This window comes from Corvus cornix, chromosome Z, assembly GCF_000738735.6.
Source record: "Corvus cornix cornix isolate S_Up_H32 chromosome Z, ASM73873v5, whole genome shotgun sequence".
NCBI classification, from domain to species: Eukaryota; Metazoa; Chordata; class Aves; order Passeriformes; family Corvidae; genus Corvus; species Corvus cornix.
This window is the reverse complement of record NC_046357.1, coordinates 19580021-19605593: the sequence shown is the minus strand read 5'-3', so window position 1 is coordinate 19605593 and position 25573 is coordinate 19580021. Positions and strand designations below refer to the sequence as shown.

At 38.3% G+C, this 25573-nt stretch overlaps 1 protein-coding gene across 2 annotated transcripts in view; it reads right to left on the bottom strand.

Annotated features, from left to right (window-relative positions):
• PIK3C3 (phosphatidylinositol 3-kinase catalytic subunit type 3) overlaps nucleotides 1–25180 on the bottom strand; it is a 67206-nt gene extending 42026 nt beyond the window's left edge. Inside the window, exons 1-13 of one of the 2 annotated variants that reach the window (XM_039566585.1) lie at nucleotides 25039–25180; nucleotides 22794–22982; nucleotides 22156–22299; nucleotides 19748–19877; nucleotides 15731–15817; nucleotides 13632–13727; nucleotides 7706–7777; nucleotides 6515–6619; nucleotides 5943–6035; nucleotides 5571–5756; nucleotides 4110–4264; nucleotides 2800–2887; nucleotides 1516–1583 (exon numbers count right to left, since the gene is read on the bottom strand). In XM_039566585.1, coding sequence (XP_039422519.1) covers nucleotides 1516–1583; nucleotides 2800–2887; nucleotides 4110–4264; nucleotides 5571–5756; nucleotides 5943–6035; nucleotides 6515–6619; nucleotides 7706–7777; nucleotides 13632–13727; nucleotides 15731–15817; nucleotides 19748–19877; nucleotides 22156–22299; nucleotides 22794–22982; nucleotides 25039–25106 — 1481 coding nt within the window. In that variant the 5' untranslated portion in view covers nucleotides 25107–25180. The remainder of the gene's footprint in view (nucleotides 1–1515; nucleotides 1584–2799; nucleotides 2888–4109; nucleotides 4265–5570; nucleotides 5757–5942; nucleotides 6036–6514; nucleotides 6620–7705; nucleotides 7778–13631; nucleotides 13728–15730; nucleotides 15818–19747; nucleotides 19878–22155; nucleotides 22300–22793; nucleotides 22983–25038) is intronic. The other variant, XM_039566584.1, reaches the window with a different exon arrangement.
• Between the last annotated feature and the right edge of the window lie 393 nt (nucleotides 25181–25573).

Here is a 25573-nt window from a genome sequence, read left to right as displayed (position 1 = left end):
GGAAAGAAAACAAAGAATAAATTGACTAGAGTTTTTGTCTTGGTAGACTTTCCTTGGGTGTTTTGTTGAATTTTTTTAAGTCATATGTGAAAAACTTCAGAGTTATGGACATTTGAACTTTCTGTAGACTGAGTGTCTGAGATGTATGAAATGCAAGAGAATAGTTTCTATCACCCTGATAGAAAATAAGCTAAGATACCAACTCTTATCTTAATGAAGAATATTTGATTAGGTCAAGCACTTGGATTCTACTCACACCAATTCAGCCTGCAATTATTTTAATCATTTATATTTAATAACAATTTTTAATGAAGCCCAGCATGATCTTTGACCACTGCAACAGAAATAACTACTGTTTGCAAATGTACATAGGTCATGAACTTAAATGTCTTAAAATTCCACTTACTAAAAATAATTAAACAATAAAACTTAAAAAGTTATAAATAGAATCTCTCAGCATAGTTTATAGGTTTCTTGTAAGAATTTTATAAGAACAGTTTGCTATGTTTACATCACATATCACACTTAGTTTCCAATTCACAGCTTATCTGTGGTTAATGCTCTTAGCACACTAAAATATGATCATATGCATTAGCATTTTTAGTTATTTGATGAAGCTACGAAAGTTACAAATGAGAATCATATGACTTAGGTTTAGCCATGTAAAAGGTACCTAAGCTCTTGCTTTTAAAATACATGTGTATATACAAGTAAATAGCTGTGAATATTGTGCACATGCAGATATTTGTACATTAGTACACACACAGACAGACACTTTCACACAATACAGCTCTACTCATCTCAGCTTGCTTCAAATGAAAAAATTCCTACCTGCAAATGCTTGCTTGGAAGGCTTGCAGATTACTAGTTCAGGCATCTAATTTAATTCTTAAACCACTGAGATGAGACAAGATCCTAAAGCTAAGCAATCCTACCTCTCTACTGTATAGATGACCTAATAATTACAACTTCTTACCCTTAAGAATGCATGTATGCAATGACATTTTGTTTGTGCTCATAATCACAAATGGAAAAAAAAATTAGGTTACAACAAAAAAATCAGTGCTTTATGAACCTTCATAAAATACACCTTTTATTAATATTTAAGTGCATAACTTCATTATTCTAGCCAACAAATTATAAGCACAAAAAATTACAAGCACACAGACAGCAAAGCAGCGCAAAGGTAAACTTAATCTCTGCCCCAATACCACAGACAACTTGAATGAAACTTTTAACACAGTTAGGCTGCTTTTTGTAACACTGTAACCTAATGTCCTAAACATCACCTTCTTTTGTGTAACACTAAAGCATATTTCTGCATTTTTAAAGCCTCCTTTTATAAATTACCATGTTCAAATGCATGTTGTTTTAAATCTACTACTTCACCCTGACAAAAACTGAGATTCTGAAGCTCTCAAGACAGGTCATCTTTTGCTGAGCATCCTTCTGGGCATTATAGCTTTGATTTCAGTTACATGTTGATACAGTATAAATAAACAGTTTCTAACATACCAGTACAAGTAGTTTGCCAACGTGGAATTTTTGCATGCCCGCGATATCAAGAAAGTGCAAAGGTCTTGCTGGAAGGGATTTAAGAACAGAAAAAAAAAAAAAACCAAAAAAAACAAAAAAAATGTTATAAAGAAATCTAAGCATCTGAGAGAGAGACAAAGTTAAGGAAAAACACGAAGTAAATGTAAGAGTTGTGAGAGATATATTCCCTTCTAGAATATGAGTCCAATCCAACCTAATATTTAAATCATATTAGTTTAAATATTACTTTAAATCCAGCAACACCACTATAAGTAAAAGGTCTGCTACTCCAGTGATGTATTTATCAACATATAAAAAGCACAATGTTCTCCAAAAAGAAACCTTTAATGTAATTTCTATTTATGTTACTCTTTCTTCCTATGCCATTACATCTTGCTGTAAATGCTGTAAAATTCAATCCCCAAAGAGATTTCCCATTCTGTTTTGTATCCAGAGCATCTAACAATCTTGAAGGTGTTCTATGTTTTAAGAAATCTGTATAGGATACACAGCATTTAGCTGCTTCTTTAAGGTCTAACAGTCCAGCTAGCAAGAAATCTGTGTATCTTTACTGATATGCTGAATTTGAGGCTTATTTTCTATGCAATATTAAGACTCAAATAGGACAATTTGCAACAGGGAGTGGATCTTTAGTTCAAAGACCAATTAATCCACATATCAGATTAAAACCAAATTCCCTCAAAATATCTTTACCTTCTATCTTTCCCTTCCTCCAGTCCCATTCCTATTACTTGTCTACTTCTGGGATAAACCAAATATAGTCCTTGGCAGAAGTAAATCAACACAGTGTCTCACTTAGGTTCAAAAAGGATGACATGCCAAAGAATATGGCTACAGAAAGAACAGATTGCAGAGATTGGAATATTTGGACAACTGTTTTCTATTAAAAGACTGTTTTAAAACACCTTGAACACATGCAGTTGTCAGTGTCTAATCAGTATGTGATAGCCTTTGCCGTAATTTTCTCCTTTACAGAAGAGTACTTTAATTTCATGAAGAGTTCAATTTCCAGTCCCCCAATTTTGGATACTGTGATCATGTACATAAACAGACGCCCTGTAAAAAAAAATCAGTTAAGCTATTGCTATTTTCGTGGCATTTACTTTTAATTTATATTCTTTGGGCACTTTAAATATTCAGGAAGATACACCCAAAGGATCCAAATATTCACAAACAAAAGCAAGAAACAGTACCAGGTCACTAGAAAAGTACAATAAATACAAGGTAAATCGTCTGACTTACATCAAGGTTTTCATTTTCTGCAAGCTCTTTTGTCTTAGAAGTAAGAGGTGGAGAAGAAACAGGTGGAATAGGACTCATAATCTGGGAACTACACAAAGGAAAGCATGTAATTGGCATGATTCAAAGTTTCAAAGTTCTTGCTTGGGGGCCAGGGAGCATGCATGGAAATCGCAATGAATTTCACTTCCAGAGCATAATAAATTCAGAGAACTGGAAAAAAAGTATCTTTGAAGGTATCATCCCAACCCTGGTTCAGAACAAACTGCGTGAACAGCAACTTTGGCAGCTGCAGTTCTGCAGTTCCTGAAAACAGCAAAAATCTGTGCCTAGAAAGCTATACAGTTTATGCCTGTGAAGGACATTCACTTACAACAAACTTTGCATTTTATTTCATCTTCCATACAAAATAAGCAGACACAGATAGGAATTTAACAAATCTGCATTTTCAGGAGCTTTTTTCAAATGCTGTAAGATGAAACTGCTAATACACAACACCTGCAAGCACTAGTCTTTGTAATGCAACTATGCATAACGTAGTAGACAAATGCTTATTTGCAAGGCAAAGTTTTCAGATGGTGAATTTACCTGAAAGGAAGTAATTAAATAGCTCTCCTAACATCTAAGTATCATTGCAGCCTCAAAGCACACTTCCCACCACACTCACTTTTATAGCTTTGCAGCAAGATCAATGAAAAGCTGTAGAATTTTAACACAAAAAATACACTCTCATGTTACAAGTCATTAGAAGCTTAAGACCGAAAATCCTTAAAATCTGTAATAAATAGTCACAGAAGACTTTCGTTACCAAGTTCGTTTGCACTTTGCTTAATACTTTATTCGGTATCTTTGGATTCCTGCAAGTATATAGGAAGTGTGCTTCCACAAGTCTCCCCCCACACCTTTTTTTGCAGGAGCAGGATGAAATTTCTTTCCACTTCAAACTGACTGGACTTTTAGAACCACATTCTCTGATGAAAGTGGTAAGTGGAACCTCATATAACTTCAGTGAAGACAACTTTTGCAAGTACAGAAGGATGCAACGACGGTGTTGCTCTACAGAAGCTTTCTTCCTTTTGTGCAGTAAGGTCAAAGGCCACTACTTCATCACTGCTCTGTGAACTATGTGTAATCAGGAAAAACTCAGTTCATGAATGCTCAGGATTTGTTGGGGTTTTCTTAGGTTTTTTTTAACGTTTCAGATTATAAAATAACATGTTCAATATGCAATTCTCCCCTAAAAAGAAGAAAGAATTTGATGGCTTAGAATGTCACATGTTTCTGCCTTTCTGCTCAAAGTCTAAGCTTCTTACCTGTCTATTTCTGAAGGATTAGATCCAGATGTCGTCATCGCTTCTGACATGGAACCTTGACTGTCCCTCTTACTAGGCTCCAAGCCATTCTTTATGTCATCAAAGTTTTCGTATTTCAGTGCTTGGACTAACTGTAGCAGGTACATCAGCAAATCCTCATTTAGGAAAAAAAAAACCAAGTGAAATAAGGGTATCAGTCAAAACAAACCAGAACTCCTTCTGTTTACAAAATTCTAATTTACAGATAAACTTAGTCAGGATTTAGTGACCTCTAACAACACAGAAACTGATGTCTCTGTAACAAGCGATATACCATAGCAAAACTGGTGTTGGATGCAGTTTGGTTCCCAAAAAATACTGAATTATCATTCTACTATTCTCTGTTACTCAAAGACAGTAAGTGCTAATTTAGTGAATATTTAAGTGCAATTACTACGCTAAAATTCTCTTTAGATAAGCAGCACTAATTGCTTACAGCATCCACAGAATAAAGCTTTCAATTTGTGTCTCACAAGAAGAAATTTAAAATTCAAGCATAAAATCTAGGCTATGGTATCAAGAACAGAGATTCTCTGTTCTCCTATGGACTATTTGTTTTTTATCCTTTGTGTAGCTGGGGATCTACGAGAAAAAATACATATCTAATCTATTTTAGATTGAAGAACAGAATTTTAACCACTTGCTGTTTAAAATCAACTTGTTGCTTTTACTCTTCAACTTGTTCTGTTTAGTTACCTTACCTTACACTTTGTAAAATGTACATTTTTAAAGCCAAAGCAGTATGACCTTGGCTGCTGAAGTAGGCTTGAAAAAATATGATATATTTATGCTCCCTACTTTAAACTCTATTGATTGCCAAAGATTCAAGAGTTACGGCAAAACATTCAAACGTGGGTTTGCTTTTCTTTTTAACTGTCAAAATAAAATAAAATATATAAATCACTGAAATTTAACAGATGAGATTCTTTCAAGTGGGCTCTATTCATAATCACAGCTCATCACACTCTAATCAGTATACAATTAGAAAAACCTCATTTCCACAGATGCTCTTCTAACTCATTTTCTTTAGCAAAAGAGCACGATGATATACCGTTTCAATTCACGACATGGATCTGCTGAAAATCTTTCAGTTGACTATTTAAGCTCAGAGCAGTCCCACAGGTTAACAGTCAAAATTGATCACTGTTTTTTGGTGAGGGCCTACTGTTGCTTTACCTTGTTGAACAAAACCAGCTACCACCGGCTGTTCACGTTAAGACAATTATCGATGTGTGACACTTAATAATGTGAAGACTGCTCCCCAAAAAGATTACAATTAATAGCAACGCAGTGAATTCTTTGTTTTCCTTCACTAATATTCACTTAAATGTCTTAAGAAGTAGCAAACATTTCAAGGATTCAATGACTCTAAAAATCTTGAGACAAGCTGATTTTTCCATGTACCCACAGACCAGTGAATACCTCATCATCAGCCTGCTGAAGCCTGGCAACAGCATAGCGCCGCACCGTTGGGTTGGTGAAGTGAGATGACAGAAGCTCTAGAGAGTCTTCCACATCCATAGGCTTCCATTTGCCCAGAAGCTCCAGTGCTTGCTTTGCCTCTTGTGGTAGATCCCAGTTGACACACTTCAGGAATTTTGTCAAGGCCTAAACAGGAGATTGGACAATTCATCAGTAAAAAGCCAGCCATAAGGAATTATGTCAAAAATTATTGTCTCACACGAAGGTAGAACTAGATTCAGATTATATTTATGTAAGCACAGACCTGGAAAAGCTTACTGATACAAGTGACAAGGTCCCTTCCAGCCCAAATCATCCTAGGACTCAACTTACCTTCTCCTGATGAGTAAGGTAATATCTGAATTTCCACACCAAATCCTGCTCCTCATACGTTAGTTGCTTTGTCGGTGGATAACTCACTATGATCTAATTGATACATAGTCAGAAAGTGAGTTTAAAAATGTGAACAGGCATAATCAACAAGTTAACAAAGTATACTGTGAGAAAGCACAACACTGACAACACACAAAAACAGCTGAGAAAAAAAACCAAAACTTTCCAACAACACAAAGTTATGGCATCATGGTGATGCTCCTCAGTTACATGGTTGATTGAATTGACAGTGCAGGCAAACAGAGTTGCTTTAAGTGTACCACTCACACTCACATGACATGAAAAAAATACACATTCTTAACCTCCCAAAATGGTTAAAAAAAGAAAATTAACAAGCACCTTGTGTTCCTGAGTTGGGCCCTTCTAACTAAGCACTCTTAAGAAGCACGGAAAACATTTCATTCATGATTTTCTATAAACTGAAATTAACTGCATTTTCCTTAAACTGTCTCCATATATTATTACCAACCTACCTAATAAAATTGAACTTAGCCATCATATGACTGACTTACATTAAGCTGATCTCGTGTAGTTGCATTAGGCTTCAGGTCATGATCAGAAGGTCCACTTCTTAAACTTCGAGCAAGTTTGTGATGTTTACTTTCTACTAAATTCTCCTAAACGCAGAGGGTAAGTCAGTATTTATAAATACTAAATTTCAGACAAAACTACTATTGAAATTAAACCATCCAGTGAAGACTCACAAGTCTCTTGAAAAATGCATGGCAATAAAAATTCAAATCTAAAAGTACAGCATCTTATGGCTTTCGTTTGTTTGTTTTACAAAAAAACTCCTTTAATAATACGTGGAGGGTTGTTGGGAGTTTTGAGTGTCTGTTTCAGTTTATGACTTAACATTAACAAACTCCACCTCGCCTTTCAGTGAATTGCTGCAAAATGTAAGCGTTTCAGTCAACACATCCGTGATTGACAGCACTCAAACGTGCTAGGCACTTCATAAACATTTTCTTTAGGATGATGTTTGCAGCATAAAGCTTTGTATGCAAGAAAAACATCTCAAAAACTTGTCCCACTGTTAATACCATGTTAGCAACAGTAGGAGCCACAATAGGAGCCACAGTGCCATCAAGATTTCAGCAGCCAAGACAATTTCCAGCATTGTCAGACTTGCTCTTGCAGTGTTAGATTACACAGTGCTCAAACAGTGTTGCCAGTACAAGCCCACTTACATTAAGGTTCCCAAAGCTGCCAATACCAGTCCCACTGAATTGGCATCCACAATAATGGAAATCTTTTCTAGAACTGTACTTAGGCACTGTCTACATGAAAGACAACATACAAGAGAGTGCAGGGAGAAAATACTTTAACAGAGGAAGTCACCAAGAGTTACCACACCAGTCTCTAAATTCTACATTTTTCTTCTTCAGCTCCCTGTTACCTTCCCACCCTCTGATCTCTTTTGCCAACAATCCCCCTTGTCTGCTTTCTTACACCTCAGAAGCAAGCACACTAGGTATGGAAAGGAGGAGGTGAACATAAGCACTAAATCAATTATTTTATTTTAATCTAGCAGCAGCAGAAAAAGAAAAAAAAAATTAAAAAAACCACCAATATTTTGCAGCTGGTCAAATATGTCTTTCTACTGGAATTTTAAAATACTTAAGATGGCAAGCTTTCCTCTACATCTATTACAAGTTCAATAGTAACTCTAATACAGATGGCATTACATGGAGCATGCTTACCATAGACATCTGAGGATCTGGAATCTTAACAATTTCAGGACTTGTTAAAATTGGAGATGACTCATCACCATCCTGAATGACAAAAAGTTGAAGGCATATTAAACACCTCCAGTTTTAGGGAAAAAACATATCATATTAATGCACTGTGAACTCTACTACAGTGAAAGAATGATGCAACAGCTGACAGTTTTAAGAGGAAAAAAGAAAATAATAAACAGATTATTTTCCTTGTTTGTCTTTTTCCCAGATGACAAACTATGTGGCAAGACAGATGGAAGTTCACCAGAAGAGATGCGGCTTGACAACTCACTACTATGCTGGCACACAGGTGAGTGGAGAAATTTGCCACTATTGTCACATGCGTCCTCTGGAAGTGTGAAGAGAAACAAAAGAAAGGTCTGCAGTTCCACCAAACCCCAACAATTTCCTAGGAAAAACCACCACCTTGCAGTGGTATCTCCTAAAAGTTCAACACAGACTAATATAGCAAGATATATGTGACCCTATCTATCAGAGGTTCTACATGCTTAGAGTCTAATTAGTGAGCTGCCTGAACAATGGAAGAGAGAAGCTAAAAGATTCCTGTTTGAACCAGACACAAGAAAAAAAAATTAAAAGCCTGCCACCACATGACAAAACTAGCAACTCTGTCTTCCAGACACACAGCAGCGTGGTTTTGTGCTTTTTAACCTTACGAGGGTAAGTAAGCATTAATAAAAGCTATGAAAGAAGATTTCATTTAAAATACAGAATAAAACAGTCAAACTCAAAACAAAACGAGATCAACATAGTATATGTGCTCTCCTATATTTACACCTAGGCTGTTTTCATTTCTTTTGTTGTAAATTTCAGATCAGAATATTTTTGACATACCAACACTTCCCTCAGTAACAGTTTGGAGGTAACTTGCTCAGGTTTCTTTCTACCTCCACCCTCTTTTTTTTTTCCTGCTTTTCCAATCACATATGCCTCTTGGGACAGCTTTACTTTTATACTTTTCAGAGACAGCTTTCAAAGGAGAGGTTGTTTCAAGAGGGAGAATCATTAGTCACTAACATGATACATGAGTTAAAATTGCCATTAACCTCCCAGGAGAAACATCTTTTTTTCCAGCTACATAAATTTTGTGTTGCTGACTACAGTAAAATATTTCTTATTAATAAAATGCTTCTTCAGAAAGACACTTTTAATTGCATTTACTAGTGTCCTATCCCTTTCTGAAGTAACAATTTTGACAAAAGTCAAAGTAAAAGCAGTAAGAACACACTCATCCTTCCTAGTTAAGGGAAATAAACATACAGTCTTGCCTGTGGCTGGTGATGGTCACAGAACACAAGCAGGCTGCTTTTCTCATTAGTCTTTTTAAAAAAGCATGCATGCAAACATTGAAGAAGCAAATTTTCTTACAGTATCTCTGCTCTAAATGCATACTGCCTCAATAATGAACTTAGCTCTGACCTCACTGCACAGAAATAACAGTATCAAAGTATTTCCATAATAACAAAATATGCTGCACCACTAACAGTAGACTGAACAGAGATGGAGTCACAATGCCAGATCAGCATTCACACTGCACTGTGCCTCTGCCATCTCACCGAGCAGAATGCTCAGATCATGTTACTGTAGTTTCATAAAGTCTAACTATATAAAAACCAATGAAATTGTTGCAGGTGGGGGGAATCCTTCTTTTCATAAACACATCTGATGACAGACCGATTTCTACCTACCAATTCTTTATTTTTCAATTCAAAACTATAGTAAGGCTGCAATCTGACTTTGCCTTTATAAAAACAACAAAGGATTCCAATGTCCCAGCGACAATTCTCCACTCCATTTAGAACTTTCACATGAAAACCCTGTATGAAAAACTTGACACAGGAGGGGATTCAGTAGCAACAAGCTACTAAGTTGCTACTAACAAGCATTCAAACTCTGCTGAGTCATTTATAGCATCCATGCCCCATGAGGATTCTCTAGGGATAAGCAATAGTAACACCCATTGCTGTATCTTTCCCTCAGTGGGAAAAAAAAAAAAAAATCAGATACATTCACTGTACAAGGAAAGGTTTCAGACTGGTAAAAGTGGAGCACATACCCTACAGTTAGAACCCTGTGGCAGCCATTCAAAATTCAAAACACACTAGGATGAGAATGACAAAAGCACTATTGCCTAAAGTTTGCTTACTTACAAAACAAAACAAAAAAAAAAAAAATGAGCATGACCTTCCAGTGTGTCATGTCCAAATGTTTATAAATGAACATTAAGGAGTATTTTTCCAAGACTAATGCTAAAAGAATGATTTGTACGTTCATTGCTGGCGACTCTTTTAGGAAGCTCTCAAAAGAATCATGACAATGACTGTTTATTTTAAACTCTTTCAGTGCAGTCAGATCATGCTGAAGAGTGAAGCTGACAAGTTCTACCTGTTCAGTTCAAGCACCAGGAAAACCATTCCTAGTGTTTCATTGCATGACAGAACTAAGCCTTAAGCTCAACCAAAACTTGCTGTAAGAAGTTTTTCCAAGTATTCATGGGAAAAATTACTGTGTCAGGAGTGAACATTTTGAAACAGACTGTTTAATGAAATACTCAAGATGGCACAATGGCGTTAGTTCTACTGTGAAGGAAGTCAGCTGTTTAACTACCCTTCTGTAACTCTCTGTTATATCTTGAGAGCATCATGTGCAGCACCACAACCCTGACCATACAAACTTACTAAACCAGTGCCTAAATTAGCACATGAATTTGGACAAGTGAAGCCTTTTGAAGTGTCTTTCCTGATTCATGCCCATGTAGCCTGCTTTAGTTCATGTCATGGAAATCTCAGAAATCCCTGACATCCTGCAACTGCCAACAACCACGTGGGATGTGATGAAAGCCAGCCCTGAGCACAAGAACAGTCCCTGAGTGAATCTGCTCCTCTTGGCTGCCACACTTGCCTAGCACAGGCAGAACCTGAGATGACCTGCTATTTTGCCACCACGAAACAAAAGCAACCTCAATACTAAACAGCACTAACTTGCTTTAGACTGCAGTGTTACAGAGCTCTAGAGGTATTTCACTACAATAAGGTCAGTGTGTGTGACTTTATATAAATATGAAGAGTCCATTTAAGACAGTCCACAAAATTTGCAGAATTTTCCAAACCAGCAACATTCTTGTGTACTTGCCTGAAAATCAGTTTAGTAAGGAGGTTCTATTTATCTTATTCTTTAACCAAAACACCATTTGAAGTAACACTGATGTGAACCAACATCTCCCCCACAAGAAATAAATGGACAGACAACCAGTGGTGTAGACACTACTTTTTCTTCCTTTAAATCCATGAAAAGGTCTCTGATAATCAAATTTACTTATCTTTTTTAATAAACTGGATGTAGCAGTGCAATCATTTACCCAAAGACACGTTTCTCTTGAAACCTGCACAAAAATACATTACTGATAAATGCTGATGTTATTTGTGCTTGGTAAGTCACACTGAATTTCTGCCTAAATGGAGAATCAGAAGTGATGCTGTCATTACTAGCAGACCCTATCCTTCACATCTTGAACGCTGCATTAAAATGAAGTTAACACAGAACATGGGAAGAGACACTGCCACCTCACTTCATTGTAATTGAATGTCGAGTCAAAGAACCTCAAATTCTATCAGCCCCTGTTTAACAGGCTAGTTCTTCCTAAACACTCGAAAACAAATATATCAACAGAACTGTGACAAGTAATCTCCACTTGGACTATCAGTCACAGGCAGGTGACAACAGAACCTTCTTTCATTATGCGTGGTGCACTGGACTGGTGATGCCCAATACATAGACGGCAGACTGTAATTGGAAGCATGACAGAACTGAGCAAACAGGCACTAATTTATGTACCATTTCCTACTGCTGTCAGAAAGGGGTCAAGAACTTGTTGGAAAGCTACTTTGTATCAACAAATGCATCAAACTGCAGTTAGTTATAGCTCTAATATGTACTATTACACATTCAATTACTTTATTTCTGCAAGAGCAACGAGTACAAGAAATCTGTTCCACGCACTTTTAATATGCTTCAGAAACATCTATGAAAAGAAAGATGCATGCTTGGAGTCTCAATCTCCTTTCCTGTATCATGCACATCTATAAAACCACAATGATGGAAAAAAAAAAAAAGAAGTCGTGTGTAAATCAGGAAGAATTCATCTATAATGGCAGGCTGCTGGAGGTAACGGAGAAAAATCATTTTTAGGAATGTCATGTTCATTTATAAAAAGAAAAGAGCCAAGAGGACACAAACACACATGCTCATATGTTTGCACCTGTGAAAGGTATAGCATATCCTCATGTAAAAAGACAGCTGTTAGTAAACAGTTCCAATATTTTGATCGTATTCTGCTAGGCTATCCAGACAAGTGTTTCCTTGATTTCCACAGAAGTAAATTACTCCATTTTGTTAATGGGGAAATCTGATACATTGTAGGTTTCATTGTGATTTGTACCTTAGGAGAGTTTTGCAACAGCACAGTCCTCTACAATTGCTGGTTCTAGGATATGCGTACAGAAGCACTATGAAAAAAGCTATTCTAAAGGTGAAAAGATTTTGAAATGTGTAGAGAGGTCTCACTGTCAACTACAGTCCCCAAAAAGAAATACTAAACAGCTAACCTAGATAGCTGCCTAAGACACACTTTCACTAAAATTACCAAAATTCACCAAGAAACTAAACTATAACAAAATAACAAAAAGAAAATCAAATCAACAGTCCCACATGACAAAACCCAAAAAAAGCCTCAACCAACCAATGTCCTAAGAAAACACTCCTGAGAGTCAAAAAGCACCAAGTCTTAACTTGAAACATATCAAATAGTTGAAGCAGATTCTGATCTGTGTCTTCTCAGATTTGTTTTTTTTAATCCTGCTTTTTGCTATTTGTTACTGTATTTTTCACTGCCTTCTTCAAGAATTTTAAATTAGATCACAGCTCTTTCGGTCCAGGCCAACAGGTAATATCATCACATACACAGAAATACTTGTAATCCATTTTCCATTATATTAACATTTTGTGTACTGAATTAAGCTTTTTAAAATTCTTAGAATAAATGCTGCTAAAAGTTAGTGCCTCTGGTCTCAAGAGCACTCCAGTTTCTTTTTCCACCTTCTTTCTCTCTCCCATAAAGCTGTACTATTAAGTAATTTTCTGACTTTTTATGAATCTAAACACGCTGAAAAAATTAAGAAACTCTTTTCTTTGAAACCAGATTATAGATACACTGCTTTTTCCATCTCAGTGAGTCTTTCGTCATACACAGGTCCTTAAAGAGTACTGATAATGCCTTCCAGTACCACACTGATGTCTGCGAAGCTCACTGATAATCCTCCATCCCATTAAATTTTAACTTACGAAAAATAATGAGGGCATTGCTTTTCAGATCTGTTTCATAAAGAGCAAGAAAAGATACAAGACATTCCAATCCAGAAGTGTTTTACTTAATTACTCCACCGCATTTTCATTATGGAAGACTAAACTTCTGTATTTGTTCATTTTACAGAAAATGTTCACCAGCAGAGCTTCTGTGCAAAGTTTTAATAACTCATCTTTTATAAAGTTACCACTCAATACAGGTACATTTCTTCCTGATCTAAGTCATAATTTTACATACCGCTACCCTGAAAGTACTGCTGGATGACTGAAGGAGCTATAAATCAGAAAGTTTTTAATCATTCACACTTGTTAAATTCTGTAATCTGGAACTCTATTACATAAATGACTGACATCTGCAATCTTGTTGCATCTACACTGTTTGATTTGTATGTACATAAATAGTTGCCACTGACAGCTGTCTGCTGCTACACTGCAGCAGAATATTTCATCTCAGCAGAAAAACCCATTCATTTTAGGTGCATATGCTGCTTTTTAAAGACAACCATAAAGCCTGCAGAGCACATACCTTTTCATAGTAAACTATTCCATATTCTTTATCATCGCACTTGACGCAACGGAATTCAATCATCAGGTACATAAAATTGGAGCTTCGTTTTTCCCTCTGAGGAAAGAGCCACCACAGATGCGTATCATTTATTGCAGGGCATCAATCATAAGCATTCTCAATACAGCAATTGCCCTACTTCCTTTGTGCTGTAACTGATTAATTAGGTTATCAGCTGTTGTAGCAATTATTTAGTTAATCATTTCATAGAACTACTTGAGACCATATCGCCTCCTTCCTGACATTCTTACTACCTCACATTCCCACTTCATAATACACATTCACATTTAACAGACGAAAACCTATTTTCATCAGCAGTTTCCAGCTGTGGGCTAAAGGTATTAAAAAATGCAATCCGGAATAATCAGATGACCACTGGGTAGTTGGTGTTTGCTTTTTTTTTTAAACTAAATCATTACCCATAATTATGCACACCAAAGAAAAAAACAGAAGACATGGAAAAAGCAATTTTTTTAAACCAACACCATAAAAGAGACAAAAATCAAACTTGGACTACAAGATTATATTTCCAGCTTATTGACTTTCACAGGAAGATTTGCTCGTGTATGCATTTTTAAAAGCTTTACCTAGAAAAATTTGAGCTTAGAATTTTAAAATCTAGATGGGAAACAAGAAAAAGTTTAACAATGAGTAATTTCAGTTCATTTAATGCATTCACAATGGCTTGACTTTCCACCATAGGCAAAGCGGTTCTCTATTTAAAGCACAAGTCTAGGAATTTTTGTTTTGCTGTACTTTTACTGTCAGTGAAGAGGAAAAAAAAAGAAAAAAAAAGAGGAGAAGCTTATTTCTAAAAAACATCAAAGTATTTGTGACATTTATAAAAACACAGATTTCAGTTAAAAAAAGAATCTGATTTCCAAAGCTTTAATTACAGATAAGACAACAAAAATCTCAGCAAAAACAAAAAAGAGTTCTTTGCTGCAAGATGAGTATAACAAATTAAACAGTTTGAGCTGATTGTGCCCAATGAGGGTTAAAATCTCATTCAGGCATTAAATTATCAGATTATTCTCTTTTTTTAAAATATCCATTCAAATCTTACAAATGTCTTTTCTCAGCACTCAAAGTTAAAAAAAATAAAGTTGAACAAGTCTGAAGCCAAGGAACAGGTCATATGTCTAAAAAGCTTCCCATCACAATCTAAATCCTAGAGCTAAGTTAGTCATGCCTAACAGTGTTTGTTCCAAGCTGTTCCAAATTATTAATAAAGTCTGTCTTCCATGATCAAGTTCACTTGAAGCTGAAAACAGGTAAGACAGCTATGTACCATGGTGGATGAAACACTGGACGTAAACTGGCCACGTGCACAGGCTGCCCCAAAACCAACTCTGTGCTGTGCTGCTCTTCAGCAGGGCGGGCAGCAGGTCATGAGAGGGGACTCTGCCCCTCTGTGCTGTGAGACCCCACATGCAGAGCTGCATCCACTTCTGGGACCTCAACACAAAAAGACGTGGACCTGATGGAGGGAGTCCAGGAGGCTACTAAGATGCTCCACTGCCTGGAGTGCCCCTGCTGTGGAGACAGGCTGGGAGAACTGGGGTTGTTCAGCCTGGACAAGAGGAGGCTCCAGGGCCTTTAGAGACCCTTCCAGTTCCTAAAAGGGACCTGCAAGAGAGCTGGAGAGGCACTTCAGACAAGGGCATGGAGTGAGAGGACTTTACTGTGAGGGTGCTGAGGCACTGGCACAGATTGTCCAGAAAGATGGTAGAAACCTCATCTCCGGAAATATTTAATGTCAGCGTGGACGGGGCTCAGAGAATCCTGATCCAATTGAAGATGTCCCTGCTCACTGCAGAGGGGTTGGACTAGATGGCTTTTAAAGGTCCCTTCCAAACCAAACTATTCTGTGATTCTCATTGGTGCTAAAGTAAAATCAACTTCAGGCTTCCAAAGAATTACTTTTTCCTTTATCATATGCACTAGCGTTTGAAGAAAAGTAGGACAAGCAGTTAAGAGTTAGTCTCCTGAACAACTGAAGGTTCATATTAGCAAGATAAAACCCTCCAAAATTCCAAATCTGATGTACAATGACTTACCTCATTGATCATTTCTATTTCTCTAAAGGTGAGTCGGTCCAGCCAGTCCACCTTCACCATGTGACCTTGCCGATGAGACTTGGTGAGCTGCATGAAAAAAACATGATAACAGCTAAATTGCTCAGTGCAACAAAAAGAACACAAAAATTGCAACAGAGACACTAATATGAAATCAGAGGAAAAAAATAAAGGAACTGAAAAAAACCTCACCTTGTACAGCATACACATAGTAACATAGTACACACCTTGTAAACGGACAAACCACAACATAAAAATAAGTCTACTATCTAAAATACCAATCCCAGCAAAGACCATAATAATTATCCAAGCAGATCACCTTTGCATTTTTAACATAGCAAAAACAGGAACATATTTTTAAACTAAAGTCATGTGAGAAAGACATTCCATTTTTTGTATTACTATATTTCATACAGTAAAACTCACCAAGCCAAACAAAACTAAAGTATTTCAAAAACTATCCATATTGAATAATTCTGCCCTTGTCAGCCTTACCTAAACAGGTTTCCAGACTGGGTCTATAACTGCATCAACTGAAGATCTTAGAGCAAGTCACAGACAGTTTGCTCTCTCTTTCTTTCAGTCATCTGATAAGTAGCTCAAGTTTTATTGCTAAGTTTACAAATTGCTGTAGCAACAGCAAGGAAGTTGTTTAAAGGACTCATTAAGAATGGAAGATAAGATGAGAGCATACTACTTGCAGTTTCAGATACACTAACACAATTGTTTATGAAACATCCAGCAGCAAACCACACAAATGAGAAGATCATCCCTTCAACTCCTAAGAAATCACGTGTTCTTCAAAAGAAATCAGTAATTATTGCAGAATGCAAAAGATGCAGAGGGACTAGAAGACATGAAGTTCCTTCATCTCTCAGAGAAATCAGTATCTGCCTAGAAAATAGCTAGCAAAGAGACCCCTCAAATTTATTCTTCTTAGGGTAAAGTTTACAACCATTATTGCATTATAACTTTGTTCTGTGGCCAGCCTGCCCACCCGTGAGTATCTAAATGGGAACAGGCCATACAGTCACACCCACTGTCACTTCTTGCCCAGCTGTGGGACAGGCAATATACAGAGACCTCAGAGAGTAGGAATGGAAGGTATTGGACACAGGAGAACACAACAGCAGCCTGCTGCTTCCACACAGAACTGGAGATGGTATTAGTACAAAAAAACAACAAAGAAGATTTAAGACTTGGCATACACTGGGAGATGTCCAGGTTGCAGTCTGTCAGATATGTGCACTAGACATTTCACAGCTCAACACTAGAGGTACACCAAAAATAAAATTTACTATTTTAGTAAACATAAAGAAAATAGAGAAGTAAAGAGTTTGCACCAATTGTACTGCTTCGTTATTCTCTCTCAAATACCCACTAAACTGATGTCTTAACAGTACAAGCACAACTATGTTGGGCTGAAGTCTATCTAACCAAAGTCTTGGGGAAAAAAATTTGGTCACAAATTCTTAGTTCATTTTCTTGTTCACTGCACTAGAGAACAAAGAAAATAGAAGTAATATTGTATGTTTCAGAAGAAATTGATTAATATTTTAAACCTCTAAACCTGCCTTATAGAGGAAAAAAGTCATAATACAACAATTTATTAGGTCTGCATACAAGACCTGGAAGATCTGTGGGCATAAAGATACACATGAAAAACTGTTGTCTTGGATTAATATTTAAAGCTTAAAATAAGAGAAAAGCTAGTGTATCCCCATGAGGGAAAGAAGCATTCATCATCTGCTACTAAGTAAGATGCATCCCCTTAGATAGTATCTCAACATTATCTAATTTCATTCACCCAGCAGAAGGTGTGAGGGAAATGAATGGATCAGAAAGAACTTAAGAGTACTTTAAGCATAAGTAGAATAAATTAACACACCACTCACAGGAGAAATATCTTAATGTCATTAATGTTGGAGCATGATAAAATATTCCACTCTCTTCCCATTAATATTCCTTACTATACAAAAAATCTGCATTCACAATGCTTCCAGAATGCAAAGCCATGGCTTTTTCATCAGTAGCAATTTTACTAGCAACGTTCATGTGTTCTGTGAGAGCACAACCATATAGCACCTCAACATGAAAGGAGAGACTTGCCACAATATCAATTATTTAAGGCAAAAGGATGCAACTCCTTGACCAGCCAGACACTGGTTTTATATAAATTCTGCGTAATTATAAAAAACACATACAGACATAAACTCAGAAGCATGTCAAGAGAAGAGTTATCTTTTAGATGGAGAAAAGATCTTTTACAAGCTCTTCTCAAAAGTTACCTGTTATCTGGAGGAGTCTAGTTTGGGCTCTGGTACCAGATATCAATCAATAGCACAACACTGGACGAGTCTGTTCAATAAACAGAAAAAAAACCAAACCAAGAACAACAAAGTCCACACAAACTCACCCTGTACGTACCTAGTCCTAGTTCTTTTACCTGTATTTAAATATACCTTCACAGAGAGTAGTATGAGGAGTCATTTAGCAACTGATGAGTAAGACACAGAAAAACTGAAGCTGATTGTGTTTGAACAATGGCTACTTAGGAATGACACATCACAAGAACCTCATCTGCTGTGTAAACAGCTGTGCAAATGAAAGCTCCCATAGACACACTACCCAGAAACCCTACTAATTTCCCTAGTGTCTGACGGTAAAATGTTTTTATAAAAAGGAGCACAACAAAATATCAGTGGAAACACTCATCCTTCAGAAATTAGCATCTCCCAAAACAGCTTTCAGAAGAATGGGGGCAGTGATGTTATTAGCTTTCTGTTAGCCATTAACTACAACTCTCAAATGGGATGTGAGAGAATTCCCTCCTATTCCTCAGAGGCCTTGAGCCATCATCTTCCAAATGCAAAAATAACAGGCTAAAACAGAATGACCTATTTTAAAACTGAAGTAGTCTACTTTATTTGTGCTTTTTGAGCTAGAGAGTGTGAGTGGTAATGTTTGCGTAACAACTAACATGAAAGGGATGGCGTACACTGTCAAAGCCTTTCTCAGAAACCCACTGCATCCATCATATTACCATGTGATGAACTGTAAACAAGACTTGATCTTTAGTGTCTGTCTACAGAGATTCCTTAGGCCAGAGGACATTTCTTCTACTATGATCAAGAAATGGGGAACCACTGGCTTTAATAAGCTTCCCATTATAAATTCAATGAAAGCTACACTAATAAAACAGGGACCCTAATGAAAGTTAGTTTACTGCTGTCATAAATCTCTAAATGAGAAAATGGTTCTATCTTTCACTGGGAGTTGCACAAAGGTCTGGATAAAACCTGGGAGCCAAAATTAAGAAGAAAGCTCACTGAGTAAGTGGACTGAGTAGTTTGGAAAGCTTAGGGTAAGCTTACCTGAATAATCAGAGATCAGCTAGTAAAACCATCCAGTAACTAGCACACTCTGATCAATTCCAGTAGTTTTGATGGCAAGAATATACTCTGCCATCAAAAGCTTGGAGGCAAAAATACTAACATAAATATTCATGAGCTTAAATGACTGAAACTTGGGTTAATTTTTTCAGTTTTATTCAAGCTCTTTCTAATGTAGAGGTATGTCACACATTTCTGAACACTACACCAGACAGCCTCAAAGTTAATGGATGGCTTCTGAAAGAAACCAGACTGTCCTCACAAGTTACTGTTAGGAGATGTTCTTATTAAACCTGATGAATTTTAGCTTTAAGCATCCTCAAGGCATATTCATGTTTTAATTCTTTACAAAGAATTCAAATCTTAAGTTGTTCCAACAGAATGCTGTGTGTATTAGAAGGTACTTAAATGTCCCCTTTTAAAAAACACTTCAGAAGCAATTAAATATGACCTGCTTTACTCCTTTGTATAAATCCTTTGAAACACCTAAATAACCAAAGGAAGAGAGCTCTCATGTGAGAAAGCAGAAAGGAAGCTGTCTTCACTTCACTCCAGTGAAATGCACGCTTGTCACATACATTTTAAAGGTTACTTGCTATTCCATTACCTTTGCCAAGCGGCTCATTTGATCTTCAGAGACTGTACTGCTGGTTCTCCCAGGAGTTTTGGTGGGCTCTGAGCCATCAGCTTCTACGTTGGGCCAGACTTTCAAGTCATGCATTCCTTGTCGAAACATACTGCAGGGAAAAATGCAGAATCACTTCAGTAAATTCAAAATAATACAGCTGTCAGTAATCAAAGTTCAGCAGCAGCTGCAAGAAAATGAAGGGGCTTCTTTTGCCAAAACTACAAAATTGCATAATTGAACTCTACTGCAAAAGTGCCTTGCACCTTGTGCCCTCTACAGCCTTTATTTTACTGGAACATGGAGTTTAGAAGAAAGTTGTGAAGCCTGAGATAACTTACTTGGCAAGTGGAAGTAAAATAGGTCACTCCCAAAGTCAGTGGGGTGGTACAAATGCAAATTGAGGAGAAAACTCAACCTTCACAGTTTTATTATTTGTAATGAAGTGTTCCTCTTGTATTCTTGTATAATGAAAGTATTCCTCTTGACTTGCAAATTATAATAGTAACTCTATGTCAGCCACTATGAAAATAATCAACTAAAAAACTACCTTAGTTGCATTTGAAGATCAATAAAAATAAAGCAGCCTTCTGAGCTGCCAAACAAAAAAAAATATATATACCAAGCAAAAAAAGCCACAACCGTCCACACACCACTTTCTCCACCAATGCTTGAACTTGAATTGATAATTGAAAGCATGCAGTGAATAGAAATTTGCAGGGTAACTGACCATATCTTTTCTGTGCAAAACGCTGCTTCTCTTGCATATTTGAGCTGATCCACCCATAAAAGATGCCCCAAGAAATAAAGTGCATTACCTTTGCCAACAAGAGCTGATCACCTAACTCTAACAAGTTCAGGTAAATACAACTGATAGGAACATTTTAAAAAGTAAACCATTAAAAATGAGAAATAACAATTAGAAAGACTATCTGATCTTGAATTTACACTTTGTGGAATACTACTGCAAAGGTTTTCATTTACAAACTACAAAATTCAAAACAGTTTTGTTGGTTTTTCTCCATCTACTTCATCCAAGTCCCACATGATGGAAGTAAGACTTATAAATGAAATTTATTTTTATCTTTTTCCAGGTACTGTGCTCTAATGCTTTAAAAGCTCCCAGCAGTCTTTGGGGCACAGTCCAATTGATCCAGTTCAGTTTTTTGCCCTAAGGCAATGTCATTCTTTTTTGTCTAAGCAGCATTCTCAATGAGAGAGATACAACCTCTCTCTACAGTCACTTTCTGCATTCAGGCATCATTAGAGCAGCTTTCCTAATGATTATCTAAACTTTTCCTGCACTTCAGTATAACCTTATTACTTCTCATCCACCGGCAAGACAAAACAGGCTATTTCTCCCCATTTTCCAACACTAAGTACATATTAGAAAAATGTTCCTACATTCTTTTTTTCAGCCTCACTAGGTTCAACACCTCCTCCATCACACCTGTTTGCTAGATATTCAATGATACAGACTCCCAGTAGTCAGAAACTTAAGCTTGAGTTGGTTGCAAAGAACAGAACATACCCCAGCTGAGTGGAAAAAGAAAGGATAAGAAAGGAAAAAGGATACAGCAGTGTCTCTGATGCACATACTTGTAAACTGTTCATGTAGTCAATGTTGTTTGCACATTTTACAAGAGCACGACGATGCTGAACCACACAAAGCTAAAGAATCACTCTAAACTACAAGTCTCTTCCTCTGTTTTCCTCAGCAGCTGCTCCCCACTCTGTATGTGATAACAATCAATTGCAAAAAGAAAGTACCTGTGCCGCATAATCTTCCTTAGACCACAACCTATTTTTCAGTCACCTTTGCACTTAGGCAAGATCCTTTCAAGGTACTGTTCACCTTCCAGCACACTTATAATCATTCCCACCTTAGTCTTACCATCCACAAATTTACTGAACACACCCTCTATTGGATCACAGCTTTGAAAGGTGCTGATTTACTGAGTGACATTTTATTCCCTATAAATAACACTGCTTTCACAGACTAATTGCAAGCCAATTAAATAAACTGTTTTAAGTAATCAGTACTGGCATCCATGCATTACAAGGGTGTAGATGTGATTTCAGCACTTGCCATCTTAAAATCCAAGCTTGTAGATCGTAAAAAAAAAAAACAACAAAAAAACCACAAAAAAAAAACAAAGCCTAAATTTGGTGTTTTACAAGAGAAGACTTATTTCATACAACACTGCAGCAAGTGTGAAATTACACTCAGGAATAAATGGAGCAAATCACCTACGTATCTTGATTTTTCAAACGTGGAATTGTTAACCTAGTTTACAAAGGATTCAAAAACTTAATCCCTCATAACCCCTGCTACCTTACTATTCACAGGTGAGCTTCAGATGTGCACCAGAGAAGAAAAAGCAGTATACCCATATTTTCCGAAGAGCGAGACCGTTGTTCCTCCCACAGGAATGGCTTTACCAGGTCCATACACATCCCAGATGGTCAGAGCCACCTGAGCATTGCGAGGCAAGTCTGGATACTTCACAGGCAGTTTCAGCCACTCGTTCCAGCTGCAGAGAAACACTATTTATTAGTCACAAAACTTTAGAATTCAACTTACTCTCTGTTAATTTACACAACCCAGATTCTCCTCAGAGTAAAAATTTCTTAAGGCAGATGGACTGTCTTCCTGTGGGCTTTAACCATACAAACACCTGTCTGAAGCATGAGTAAAAGGCTACAGACCAAAAGAAACATACTCTGGCTTGATGACTGTGTAGCAAGGATCAGGCTGTCAGCAAACAGCATGAAAATGTGCCACTCCAGGCCCCAGAAGTTACTTAAGCAGCAAGACATGCCCAAGCACACAAGTAGCAATTTTATCGCTTACCCTTTACACAAAAAGGTTGGTTTTGTGCTGTCAGTATAACACTAACCATACAGACACTTGAAGAAATATAAGCCATTTTGTAGAACACAAGAGAAAACAAATCTTTGTGATAGAAACAAAAACTTGATGCCCCAGTAACTAGGAGGAATATGAAATAAAAGGCAAGTCACTTACTTCCATCTAGTGCTAAAAGCTTTGTAGGAAGTTCTAACTGGAAGAGCAAGAGGCTTCCCTTCTGCAAACACCTGGCAAGTTACATACAAGTCAGAACAGGTCTCCTGGTACAGTCCCGAGAACTTCAGCATTGGATCTTCTAAGAGAGCTTTGTAGCTTTTCTGTTCTCTTTTCCCTTCCAGACTTCCTCTATGGGGAAGAGGGCAAGGGAGGAAGAGGAAAAAAGAGAAAACACAAATAAACCCAAATTTATTCTATCCATAGTGGAAATCCTATTGCATTTCCGTAGCTTATATTTAAATTACCCAGTTCTGAGGCTATTTTCACTTTGCATTACTTGCTGGTAGTGAAATCCAAACACCAGAGAGGAACTTGGGATGTAAAATGCTGAGCAAACACAAACTGTATTATTGCTGTACTGATTTAGGCAGGGGTGGGGGGAAGAGCAGGGAAGGCAAGAATTACTTGTTTGTCTTTTAAATGGAGGTAACTTCTAGTACAACCTGTGGATTTTCAGACAGCCCTTAAGTAGGGCAACAATAAATGAGATTACATGTGCTGCTACTATTAAAAAAGACAAAATAAACATCAGATTACATGTGCTCTGAACACTATTCGGGAAAAATAAAACAAAACAGCTAGGGTAAGTAAATCTTAATTTTTAATATCTATGAAATGTATGACTGAATTTGGGAGTCAATCATCTCTCCAACCTACAACAAAATAAAGTTCACTTAAGCAGATTGTTAAAATAAAATCTGGTTAATGCCTTGCAACACTTTGCTACTGTTAACAGGAACTGATGGAATTTCTCAGGCTTCAGCTATACCACAATGAAAACAATCATGCACATTAGATATCTGACTGTGGATGCACATCTTAAACAAAAAAACACGGAACTGTAGTGGTGGTGATGGGAAAACATGTAAGATCAATCTTCCACCAAAAAAAAATCTATTTGTTTCACAAAACTACTTCAGAGTAAACAAACAAGTTACTTGCAAGGAACTGGCACTGCACATTCTAAGGATGACATACACTTCTCTGTGCTAAAATAAAAAAACGTTAGTTATAATTTTGCTTGGTGGAACGAACTGTCAAAGAGGTCACATGAATCTGGCTCCTGATGGCACAGAACGATCTGGGCTGGCAGGGAATTTAAAGACGATCCAGTCCCAACCCCTGTGATGAGCAGGGCCACTTTCCACTACCATCACCTGTTCAGAAGTCAAACAACCCTGAATAAGCTTCTCCAAGTTAGTTTGACAGAAAAGTGGAACATACTTTAACACAGCACCATTGGGTGCACTACATTTTAGAATCAGCATCCCTCCTACACAAAACTTCCCATTGCTGTGATGAACAAAAGTAGCTTAAAAAACAAACCAAAAATTACACCACTGTGTGGTAACTCCAGCTTCAACAAAAGTGCTTCCGCATGCCCAGGTAGGAACATATTTATGTGCTGCACCACCTGGATCTTCCTACAATAAGGCACCCCACTAAGAGCACCGTGCTCTCACAGGAGCATGGAAGCAAGCAGCAAGAGTGTCACCAGTTTGTCTCCTTCCCTTAACACTGAGGAGCGAGCTCTGACGCCGTGCTGGCCTTTCACTTCCTGAAGGAAACTCATCGGAAAGAACGGGCGAGAATATTTACAACAGCATGTAGTGACAGGACAAGGGGGGATGGCTTCAGACGGAATAGCTCTAGATTAATTAGAAAAAAATTCTTTACTATGAGGGTGGTGATGCACTGGCACAGGTTGGCCGGAGAAGCTGTGGCTGCCCCATCTCTGGGAGCGTTCAAGGCCAGGTTGGACAGGGCTTGGAGCAACCTGGGATAGTGGAAGGTGTCCCTGCCCATGCAAAGGGGTGTAACAGGACAGGCTTTAACGGTCCCTTGTAACGCAAACCAATCTGTGATTCTATGACAGGTGAGAAGCTATGGGAGCCTGCACTGACAATTGCTGTCTTACAGCACCTGAGGACACGGGACATCTGACACGCGGTCGCAGCACAGCCCCAGCCCGGTCCCTCGCCCGCCCCGTCCCGCCGTCTCCCCGCGGGCCGGGACGCTGGCAGGGACGCGGCACCCGGAGCTGAGCCAGCACCGCCTGTCCCCAGGCACCACCGGGCTGCGGCACAAGCGCACCCCGCCGAGGGGTTGGGCGGCCCGGTACCTCCCCTCTTCCCCCCCAGCGGCAGCGACCGCTTCCCACTAAGCCCCGACGCAGCTCACTCACATCTTCAGCTGCACGTTGATGTCCAGGTCGCAGCTGTACACATAATAAAGCCTCTCAGTCTCGCCCATGGCTGCCGCCGCCGCTGCTCCCCGCCCGCCCCCTCAGCGCTCGCGGGCAGCACAGCCGGCCTCCCCGGCCCCGCTCCGAGCATGCGCCGCTGACGCCATCTTGAGTAAGGGAGGAAGGAGCAGTGCCGGCCCTTGACCAAAATGGCCGCCGGCCCGCGGGGTCCCCCCACCGCCCCCACCACCGCGGGTGCGCGGAGCGTAACATGGCGGCGGCAGCCTTCAGTAGCGAGATGGCTGCGGCTCCGGCTGCGCGCGGGATGGCTCCTGTGCCGCCTGAGGGCGGAGAGGGATGGCGCCTGGCAACAGCCTCATAGAATCACAGAGTATGCTGAGTTTGAAGGGACCCACAAGGATCGAGTCCAGCTCCTGACCCTGAACAGGATACCTCAACTGTGTGGTAGGAACCGTGTGTTTGAGAGCATTGCCCCAGGGCTTCTTGAACTCAGACAGGCTTGGTGCTGTGACCA